General features: G+C 58.4%; 1 protein-coding gene across 4 annotated transcripts in view; it reads right to left on the reverse strand.

Annotated features, from left to right (window-relative positions):
• The window catches only part of TELO2 (telomere maintenance 2), a 47,276-nt gene extending 37,283 nt beyond the window's left edge, over nt 1–9,993 (reverse strand). For 3 of the 4 annotated variants that reach the window (XM_075898997.2, XM_089782184.1, XM_075898995.2), the window contains exons 1-4: nt 9,864–9,993; nt 4,055–4,401; nt 2,208–2,485; nt 2,010–2,078 (exon numbers count right to left, since the gene is read on the reverse strand). In XM_075898997.2, the coding sequence (XP_075755112.2) occupies nt 2,010–2,078; nt 2,208–2,485; nt 4,055–4,386 (679 nt within the window). In that variant the 5' untranslated portion in view covers nt 4,387–4,401; nt 9,864–9,993. Of the gene's footprint in view, nt 1–2,009; nt 2,079–2,207; nt 2,486–4,054; nt 4,506–9,863 lie in introns of all 4 variants that reach the window. The other variant, XM_075898996.2, reaches the window with a different exon arrangement.
• Between the last annotated feature and the right edge of the window lie 2,189 nt (nt 9,994–12,182).

Raw genomic sequence — 12,182 nt, forward strand, 5'->3', positions numbered from 1 at the left:
GACCCCAGGGATTCAGAAGAGCCGGAGGCTTCTGGCTGCTACTGCCCATTCCAATACAAGCTCTCCCCAGGGATACAACACACAATTCTTCTCCTGGGTGTGCCCTGCCTGCCGGTTCCTCTAGACTGTCACGTGTAGCCCTAGCAGCAGAGATACTGGCAGACAAGGTGGGAGCTCACGCCATGTGTCTCAACTGAGCACAGGTGAATCAGACTGGTTCCAGCTGTGTATTTGCCTGTGTGTTAAACAGTAGGAATGAGAACGATAAGGGTGTGATCAGTGTTTACACTTTATGAAATGTTTGTAAGAGGCTGCGTGCATTAATCGCATTTATGTCTGTATGCTTTAAGGCAGCATTTCTCCAAGTGGTCCATGGATCCACTCTGAGAAACCTGCTAACGGGCCGCTCTGGTTTGTTTATTTACCAGCTCCACAGCCACGGAGCCTCATTGGCTGCAAACAGCAAACCAGAGCCAAGGGAGCTGCGAAGCTGCATAGTCCGTAAATAAACTGGAGCGGCCAGTTAGCAGGTTTCACAGAGTGGATCCGCCGACCCCTTTGAGAAACACTGCTACAAAAGTAACACGTAAGTGCTTGCTCTACAACTGTAAATCACCAGAGAGAAGAGAAGAACTAACAAGTTTGAAATACTAGTTTTCCTACAGGAAATGTTTTCAGAGGACAAAACACTTTGCTGATTGCTCCCTCACAACCCCACCCCTCAGTAGGTATGTGAATGGTTAGCAGTTAACTGGTGGGGGACTAGTCCAGTCCAGCAGGGTCTGCAGTGGACAGGGGGTACTCCACTCACCCTGTATAAGTGATTAACCAGTTAAACATTATATCGGTGAATTGATTAAATGGAACTTTACATCTCTACCCCACGCGAAGAGGAAATATGCAAGTGATTTGCTCCCAAGAAATCATTGGGATTGATTCTGCAGAAGAGGGGAAAGGAATAAAAAACCCTAACAAGAAGGAATTGAATCTTTTGTGCAGCTTACGCTCTGAGGCGCAAGGGTTACTAAGCATGAGCAAAAGATTCTCAGGTCTTGGCCAGAGCTATCCCTAAAGGCTATACAGAGATTGCTTATTACAGAAGCTACTATTACATTCTAATCTCAAGTTTCAAGTTTGTGTGTATATATCCATTGACCTCTTTTAACCTTGTAAAAAATGTGTTTCCATTTTGTAGTGAATACATTTTTAGCTATAGCCAATCCTATAATAAATTATGAGCTGTCTTTGGTGTGAGACATTAGGTGCAAGTGAATGGGAGTAACCTAATTTGTTCGTCTTTAAAGTGCTACCAGACTATTTGTTGTTTTTTTAACTAAATACTGTTGTGATTTTTGAGGTAAGGAACCATCTATCACAAAAGAAAGCTTACCTAAGAGGCAAAACAGATGACAGCATGATGGAGGACTGTCTGTGGATCCAGTTACGGGTGTTCTAGCACTTGAGGAATTTACATTTGATAACTGGCTGGTGAAATCTAAGTATAGAACTCACAACTAATTTGGAGTTTGTGCCTTGCTTCTTATCAACCTGGCCTGTGGTTTGTACCCCTGCTCTCAAGTCACTGCAGGATAGCTTGGCAGTAGCTTCCAGGAATTCCTTGTTTGAAGTAGGACATTGGAACCCCTTTCCTAACCTCCCCATCTGTTTCATGCAGCCATCACCTGCTCCAAAACACTGTGAAACCAAAACAAAGGCTCATCACACACAGACACACACAGCCTGTTATTTAGGGCCTGTGATTTTTAACATACTAGTGATTACAATGCATTCTCAGAACCTTAAGCTGGCATCTCATTCCCTATGGGAGGAGAAGAGAACACACTCGAATCAGCCAGGAGGCAAGAGAGCTGGGTGGCAGATACACAGCTGTGCTGCCTCAGAGAGGAACGCAGACCTCTCTCTGATACTGACCACCCAATCACATTCTCAGTTCCTTAGTGGTGTGATTCTGTCATACCCTTTACCCCAAAGCCAGGCTTGGCACTCACTTTGTCTCCCATGCATGCACACCTTCCCCAGCACCTGTGACACGAAGGAGACAGAACAGTCCAAGCCACCTGTGGTAAAATGAGATACATGCTTAATGAAATACTTGCCATCAGCACCTTTCTGGGGGCAGCTTATCAGGAAGCCTCCCCTCGTGTTCTCACTCGCTCAGTACAGCAGCAGCTGGTCTGCAATCTCACCTCGCAGAGAGTCACAGATCCTCTGCAACACCTGGATAATTTCAGTAGCCAGCAGAGGGAAGTAGTTTTGTGGGAAGAATACAGGCAAATTATTCCCCTGGAGTTTGTTGCACAAGTGGTCAGGCAGACACACAACTTTGTTGAGGAGGGTCTCTTGGAATGTGGGTGAAGCAGCTTGTGCCTGCTGGTGACAGACCTCCCACATGAGAGCCGACATGCCTCCCAGCTGCAGAAACTGTTCCAGGATGCTAATGAGCTTCATCAAGCGAAAGCCAGGACTGGAAAAAAAAATGAATAGCCCCCCCCCCCCCACACACACACACAGTTAATGAACGAAGAGGATCATGCCACTGTCTGTGGTGATCCCATCAGCTACGGCATAGTGCCACAAAGCACCAGAAAGTAGCTGAAGGTTAGCAGTGAGTTAATCCTGCCCGTACAGCTCCTTCCCTCCCTGAATCTCATCGCTCTCCACACACGTTACCAAATTCAGCCTCACACCTCCCCAGGAAATGGGCAAGAACCATTTCAAAGTTCTCAAGGTACCACAGGAAGCCAATGGCAGAACTAGAAATAGAAGTCAGGTCTCCTGGTTCCCTTCGCAGTGTTTTAAACATATCACAACCCTCTATAAATATAGTATTATACCTTCTACTTTTGGACTCTAAGGGGCATGTAGATTAGGCTACCAGACTTAGTAAAATGAAGCGACGATTTAAATAATCACCGCTTCATTTAAATTTACATGACTGCCACGCTGAGCCGACAAACAGCTGATCAGCTGTTTGTCGGCTCAGCGCGATAGTCTGGACGCGCGGGTGTCGACATCAAAGGTATTTGTCGACCACCCAGGTATGCCTCCTGGGATGAGGCTTACCTGGGTGGTCGACAAATACCTTTGATGTGTTAAGGCCTCTCTATGCCCCAACTACATCTGAGCCTGGGGATTTGATTCAGCAATGTAAAACTTAGATTAATTAACTAGCCAAACAGTCAATGGGATTTCCATCAACTATTTGAACAGTCTAAAAGGGCGCCTCTGCCTTTGAACTGTAGCAAGAGCCCTACGAGGCTCTTGCTACCGTTCAAAAACGGAAGCCCCATAGGAGTGCACGGCCAGCAGGGTACTGGCTCCCTGCAGCACCTGAGCATTTAAAATGTACAAGAGACCCAGTGGGGCGCTTGTTCATTTCAAAAGGAAGCCCCACAGGGGGAGTCCCCTGCTTGTCCCATGCTCCCTGGGGGCTTCTGCTTTTGAAATGTACAAGAGCCCTGTTGGGTCTCTCATACATTTCAAGAGCAGAATTGCAGCAGAAGCAGCATGAGTGAAGAGTGCTTCAGTCCCCGCTTATGCCATTTCCCCCTGTGCCTCTACCTCCCCTGCCCCATGTGGGGTCAGTGCTGGGGGGGACGACCAGCTTTTCAGCCAGCTCCCCCCAGCATTAGCACCTGCACCCCTGCCTTGCTGCCTCGCTCTAAAAAAGGCAGCACGGGGGGGAAGCAACTAGTCACATCATTAGTCAACTATCTGATAAGCTTATGCTTATCAGATAATCTACTAGTTGCTTACTTCCCCTGATTCGAACACATTGTTCTGTCATATCCTTACAATTGCAATGTATGGTATAGGCAGGCCAGTGCCCATACTCAAAACCCAGACTGAAGCCCTGAAAATGTCCAGAAAGTTAGCATGCCTCAGAGACACGGCTACAAACAGAAGTCTTTTCTGAACTAAACCGAAGCCATGGTTGCCAGATCTTCTGACTAGCTTGGAATTTTAGTGCAAAGGACGTAACATGTTTGCAGGCTTTTAGAGTTAACACATATGGAAACAAAGCCAAGCATACCCAGTAGAAATGATGGAGTCCAGCAGAACCAGAAAGGCTTGATCCGCTGGCCCTTCCAAGAAAAAGCTATCCCATAATTCCTTTTGCTGATCAGATGTAAGTAGTTCCATCCAATCTGCACTCAGGTTACTAACAAGACTTCGCAGAAAGGCAGAAAAATGCAATTGGGTAAATTCCTCTCTCTCCTTTAGGGGGGCTTGGTTTTCCGTTCCACCTAGATAGCACTTAATTGTACCAAGCACCTCCGAGATCTGGACTCCATCCCTGGAAGAGGAAAGGGTGTTGATGGCTTCTCGTACGGCATGTCTGACTTCCAAGGGCTCAGGATCCATTTGGTAAAGCCTCTTCTGGAATGGATCAAAGGGGAAAATGAAGCAATGCCTGTTGATACCCACTGGCTCTGAAAGGGTACTCTTCTTAGCTTGCAAATAAGAGGAGATTTGCAGACTCACTAGTGGGTGAAGCAAAATACAGGACTATGTAGCACTGTGTCTTCCCCATCGCAAAAGTCCCACATAACTTGGCAGGATGGAAATGATAAATAATAATAATTCATTACTATAAGGTATTCGTATTGCAGTAGCACTTAAGAGTAGAGCTCTGAAAATCTGTAGACCCGCTTTATATCAGTGGATGTGGAGGTCTGGGAACCATTTTTGTGGACTGTGGATCAAATGTGCACGTATCCACACAGGAAATCCCGTCCTGGAACAAGGCCCCATGGCAGAAGGTGATGTACGCACATACAGGGCCTCAGGATGCAGTGTGTTGTTTGCACAGGCACCGAGCTCGGGGCCCTAGGATGCAGTGTGTTGTTTGCACAGGCACTGAGCTCGGGGCCCTAGGATGCAGTGTGTGGTTTGCACAGGCACCGAGCTCAGGGCCCTAGGATGCAGTGTGTGGTTTGCACAGGCACCGAGCTCGGGGCCCTAGGATGCAGTGTGTGGTTTGCACAGGCACCGAGCTCGGGGCCCTAGGATGCAGTGTGTGGTTTGCACAGGCACCGAGCTCGGGGCCCTAGGATGCAGTGTGTTGTTTGCACAGGCACCGAGCTCGGGGCCCTAGGATGCAGTGTGTTGTTTGCACAGGCACCGAGCTCGGGGCCCTAGGATGCAGTGTGTTGTTTGCACAGGCACCGAGCTCGGGGCCCTGTGATGCAGTGTGTTGTTTGCACAGGCACTGAGCTCGGGGCCCTGTGATGCTAGGTGCTGTACACACAGGGCTTTAGGACAGGAGGCACCAGCATGCACACACACGGCCTCGGCTCGCTGGGCACATGCATTAGGGACGTGAGCGGTTAACTGATGAGCACTACAGTTACTGAGGTAGGTTACCAGCTACAGTCACCAGGGGAGGTTGAAGCAGTTCACCAGCCGCAGCCAGTGTCCCTCTCTCAGCCGTGCTGCAGCCCGTTCACAGGTGACTAATCAGCCCCACCAGGCAGGGGCTCAGGGCTCGGTAAACACCCGTGAAGCAGTTTAGTGGGGACATGGCCACCGCCATTAGCCAGCTGAGGAATTACACCCCTGGTGCGCACCGCGCCTGGGACGGGGGAAACGGCTGGCAAAGCGCCAGCTCCCTCATAGGGCCTGTCCTTATGTACACCCCCCAACACACACACACTGCACACTACACCCACATGCACACACAGCACCTTGCACACACACAGCACGCTACACCCCCCCACACAGCACCCTGCACACACACAGCACGCTACACCCCCCACACACAGCACCCTGCACACACACAGCACGCTACACCCCTCCACACACAGCACCCTGCAAACACACAGCACGCTACACCCCCCCACACACAGCACCTTGCAAACACACAGCACGCTACACCCCCCCACACACAGCACCCTGCACACACACAGCACGCTACACCCCCCCACACACAGCACCCTGCACACACACAGCACGCTACACCCCCCCACACACAGCACCCTGCACACACACAGCACGCTACACCCCCCCACACAGCACCCTGCACACACACAGCACGCTACACCCCCCCAAACAGCACCCTGCACACACACAGCACGCTACACCCCCCCAAACAGCACCCTGCACACACACTGCACGCTACACCCCCCCACACACAGCACCCTGCACACACACTGCACGCTACACCCCCCCAAACAGCACCCTGCACACACACAGCACGCTACACCCCCCCACACACAGCACCCTGCACACACACCGCACGCTACACCCCCCCACACACAGCACCCTGCACACACACAGCACGCTACACCCCCCCAAACAGCACCCTGCACACACACAGCACGCTACACCCCCCCACACACAGCACCCTGCACACACACTGCACGCTACACCCCTCCACACACACACTGCACGCTACACCCACATGCACACACAGCACCTTGCACACACAAAGCACGCTACACCCCCCCACACAGCACCCTGCACACACACAGCACACTACACCCCCCCACACACAGCACCCTGCACACACACTACACGCTACACCCCCCCACACACAGCACCCTGCACACACACTGCACGCTACACCCCCCACACACAGCACCCTGCACACACACTGCACGCTACACCCCTCCACACACAGCACCCTGCAAACACACTGCACGCTACACCCCCCACACACAGCACCCTGCAAACACACTGCACGCTACACCCCCCACACACAGCACCCTGCACACACACTGCACGCTACACCCCCCCACACACAGCACCCTGCACACACACAGCACGCTACACCCCCCCACACACAGCACCCTGCACACACACTGCACGCTACACCCACCCAAAACACACACACTGCACACTACACCCACATGCACACACAGCACCTTGCACACACACTGCACGCTACACCTCCCCACACACACTGCACACTACACCCACATGCACACACAGCACCCTGCACACACACAGCACGCTACACCCCCACACACAGCACCCTGCACACACACTGCACGCTACACCCCCCCACACAGCACCCTGCACACACACTGCACACTACACCCCCCCCACACAGCACCCTGCACACACACTGCACGCTACACACACAGCACCCTGCACTCCCCCCCACACAGCACCTTGCACACACACAGCACGCTACACCCCCCCACACACACAGCACCCTGCACACACACCGCACGCTACACCACCCCACACACAGCACCCTGCACACACACTGCACGCTACACCACCCCACACACAGCACCTTGCACACACACAGCACGCTACACCCCCGCCACACAGCACCCTGCACACACACAGCACGCTACACCCCCCCACACAGCACCTTGCACACACACAGCACGCTACACCCCCCCACACACAGCACCCTGCACACACACAGCACCCTGCACACACACAGCACCTTGCACACACACTGCACACTACACCCACATGCACACACACAGCACGCTACACCCCCCCACACAGCACCCTGCACACACACTGCACGCTACACCCCCACACACAGCACCCTGCAAACACACTGCACGCTACACCCCCCCCACACAGCACGCTAGACCCCCCCACACACAGCACCTTGCACACACACAGCACGCTACACCTGCACACACACAGCACGCTACACCTGCACACACACACACACAGCACTCTGCAAACACACTGCACGCTACACCCCCCACACACAGCACCCTGCACACACACTGCACGCTACACCCCCCCACACAGCACGCTACACCCCCCACACACAGCACCCTGCACACACACAGCACGCTACACCCCCCCACACACAGCACCCTGCACACACACTGCACGCTACACCCCCCCACACACAGCACCCTGCACACACACTGCACGCTACACCCCCCCACACATAGCACGCTACACCCCCCCACACACAGCACCCTGCACACACACACAGCACGCTACACCCCCCCACACACAGCACCCTGCACACATACAGCACGCTACACCCCCCACACAGCACCTTGCACACACACTGCACGCTACACCCCCCACACACAAAGCACCCTGCACACACACTGCACGCTACACCCCCCCCACACAGCACCCTGCACACACACTGCACGCTACACCCCCTCACACACAGCACCCTGCACACACACTGCACGCTACACCCCCCCACACACAGCACCTTGCACACACACTGCACGCTACACCCCCTGTGACGGCGTGTTGGGGGTTCCCCGTCTCCTGCACCCCGAGATGGCACAAACAGACTGCACCAGCCAGTGGAATAGAGGAAGTTTATTGCCTCTCCAGGATACAGCATAGCACAGATGTAGTCTGGTCACAGAACTGGGCTAGGATGCCTCAGGCCCCCTTGAGTTGGGGGGAGACTGGGCCCCTAAACTCCAGCTCCTCTCCCTAGGCTGTCTCCTCCATGCTCTCCCACAGTAACAACTAAATTCCCTTGCAGCCCTGCCCCCCAGTCCAGGGCAGCATTCACCTTCCTTTGTTCCTCTCCATGGGGGGTGTCTGGCCACTGGTTCGACAAGTTTGGCCTTATCTCTGCCTAGCGAGATTTTCCCTGCTGGGTCTTGCTCCAGACAGCAGGGGTCACCACAGCCCAGCAAGTACCCCCACTACGTCACACCCCCCCACACACAGCACCTTGTACACACACAGCACGCTACACCCCCACACACAGCACCCTGCACACACACTGCACGCTACGCCCCCCCACACAGCACCTTGCACACACACTGCACGCTACACCCCCCCACACAGCACCTTGCACACACACTGCACGCTACGCCCCCCCCACACAGCACCCTGCACACACACTGCACGCTACGCCCCCCCACACACAGCACCCTGCACACACACTGCACGCTACGCCCCCCCACACACAGCACCCTGCACACACACTGCACGCTACACCCCCACACACACACAGCACCCTGCACATACTGCACGCTACACCCCACACACACAGCACCTTGCACACACACTGCACGCTACGCCCCCCCCACACACACAGCACGCTACACCCCCCACACACACAGCACCCTGCACACACACTGCACGCTACACCCCCCCACACACACAGCACCCTGCACACACACTGCATGCTACACCCCCCCCACACACACTGCACGCTGCACCCCCACACACACACACTGCACGCTGCACCCCCACACACACACACTGCACGCTGCACCCCCACACACACACTGCACGCTGCACCCCCCCACACACACACACTGCACGCTGCACCCCCCCACACACACACGCTGCACCCCCACCCCCACACACACACTGCACGCTGCACCCCCCCCCCCACACACACTGCACGCTGCACCCCCCCACACACACACTGCACGCTCCACCCCCACACACACACTGCACGCTGCACCCCCACACACACACACTGCACGCTCCACCCCCCCCACACACACACTGCACGCTGCACCCCCCCACACACACACTGCACGCTCCACCCCCACACACACACACTGCACGCTCCACCCCCACACACACACTGCACGCTGCACCCCCACACACACACACTGCACGCTCCCCCCCACACACACACTGCACGCTGCACCCCCACACACACACACTGCACGCTCCACCCCCACACACACACTGCACGCTGCACCCCCACACACACACACTGCACGCTCCACCCCCACACACACACTGCACGCTGCACCCCCCCACACACACACACTGCACGCTGCACCCCCCCACACACACACTGCACGCTGCACCCCCCCACACACACTGCACCCCCCCACACACACTGCACCCCCCCCCACACACACACACACTGCACACTACACCCCCAGTCCGCTCCGCCCCTCCCCCCGCGCACTCACCCGCGGGCTCTTCCCGCCGACACGGTCCCGGCCCCGCCGCAGATTCGCGTAGCGCGGCCCGTGGCGAATCCGCCGATCTGGCTCCGCAGGCTGGAGCTGGCCGGTCTGAAAGCGACCGCGCGCGGCAGGGAGCGGCCCCTCCCACCCCGCTCACCCACGTGGGCTTTCCCGCAGCGCGCGCTGCGACTGGCTCGGCCGCGTGCACTGAGCTCCCCCCGCCCCCAGGCGTGTGCGCGCTCCAGCCTTCGAGTGCAGGGTCTGAGCCTGCACCCCATGAGCCAGAGCCCCCCCCGGCCCCCCCAATCACCCTGCACCCCCCGGCCCCCCAATCACCCTGCACCCCCCGGCCCCCCAATCACCCTGCACCCCCCATCGCCCCCCCGAATCACCCTGCACCCCCCGGGCCCCCCGAATCACCCTGCACCCCCCATCGCCCCCCCGAATCACCCTGCACCCCCCGGCCCCCCAATCACCCTGCACCCCCCATCGCCCCCCCCGAATCACCCTGCACCCCCCATCGCCCCCCCAATCACCCTGCACCCCCCGGCCCCCAATCACCCTGCACCCCCCATCGCCCCCCGAATCACCCTGCACCCCCCGGCCCCCCAATCACCCTCCACCCCCCATCGCCCCCCCGAATCACCCTGCACCCCCCGGCTCCCCCAATCACCCTGCACCCCCCATCGCCCCCCGAATCACCCTGCACCCCCCGGGCCCCCCAATCACCCTGCACCCCCCATCGCCCCCCCGAATCACCCTGCACCCCCCGGCCCCCCAATCACCCTGCACCCCCCATCGCCCCCCCCCGAATCACCCTGCACCCCCCATCGCCCCCCAATCACCCTGCACCCCCCGGCCCCCAATCACCCTGCACCCCCCATCGCCCCCCCGAATCACCCTGCACCCCCCGGCCCCCCCAATCACCCTCCACCCCCCATCGCCCCCCGAATCACCCTGCACCCCCCGGCCCCCAATCACCCTGCACCCCCCATCGCCCCCCCGAATCACCCTGCACCCCCCGGCCCCCCCAATCACCCTCCACCCCCCATCGCCCCCCCGAATCACCCTGCACCCCCCGGCCCCCCAATCACCCTGCACCCCCCGGCCCCCCAATCACCCTGCATCCCCCATCGCCCCCCCCGAATCACCCTGCACCCCCCGGCCCCCCAATCACCCTGCACCCCCCGGCCCCCCAATCACCCTCCACCCCCAATCACCCTCCACCCCCCATCGCCCCCCTGAATCACCCTGCACCCCCCGGCCCCCCAATCACCCTCCACCCCCCATCGCCCCCCCGAATCACCCTGCACCCCCCAGCCCCCCAATCACCCTGCACCCCCCGCCCCCCCAATCACCCTGCATCCCCCATCGCCCCCCCGAATCACCCTGCACCCCCCGGCCCCCCAATCACCCTGCACCCCCCGGGCCCCCCCAATCACCCTCCACCCCCCATCGCCCCCCGAATCACCCTGCACCCCCAATCACCCTCCACCCCCATCGCCCCCCTGAATCACCCTGCACCCCCCGGGCCCCCCAATCACCCTTCGCCCCCCCGAATCACCCTGCACCCCCCGGCCCCCCAATCACCCTGCACCCCCCATCGCCCCCCGAATCACCCTGCACCCCCCGGCCCCCCAATCACCCTGCACCCCCCATCGCCCCCCACGAATCACCCTGCACCCCCCATCGCCCCCCCAATCACCCTGCACCCCCCGGCCCCCAATCACCCTGCACCCCCCATCGCCCCCCCGAATCACCCTGCACCCCCCGGCCCCCCCAATCCCCCTCCACCCCCCATCGCCCCCCCGAATCACCCTGCACCCCCCGGCCCCCCAATCACCCTGCACCCCCCGGCCTCCCAATCACCCTGCATCCCCCATCGCCCTCCCCGAATCACCCTGCACCCCCCAGCCCCCCAATCACCCTGCACCCCCCGGCCCCCCCAATCACCCTCCACCCCCCATCGCCCCCCCGAATCACCCTGCACCCCCAATCACCCTCCACCCCCCATCGCCCCCCTGAATCACCCTGCACCCCCCGGCCCCCCAATCACCCTCCACCCCCCCATCGCCCCCCCTAATCACCCTGCACCCCCCAGCCCCCCAATCACCCTGCACCCCCCGGCCCCCCAATCACCCTGCATCCCCCATCGCCCCCCCCGAATCACCCTGCACCCCCCGGCCCCCCAATCACCCTGCACCCCCCGGCCCCCCCAATCACCCTCCACCCCCCATCGCCCCCCGAATCACCCTGCACCCCCGGCTCCCCCAATCACCCTGCACCCCCCATCGCCCCCCCGAATCACCCTGCACCCCCCGG

Source organism: Pelodiscus sinensis, chromosome 15 (genome assembly GCF_052426305.1).
Source record: "Pelodiscus sinensis isolate ZL-2025 chromosome 15, ASM5242630v1, whole genome shotgun sequence".
NCBI lineage: Eukaryota > Metazoa > Chordata > Testudines > Trionychidae > Pelodiscus > Pelodiscus sinensis.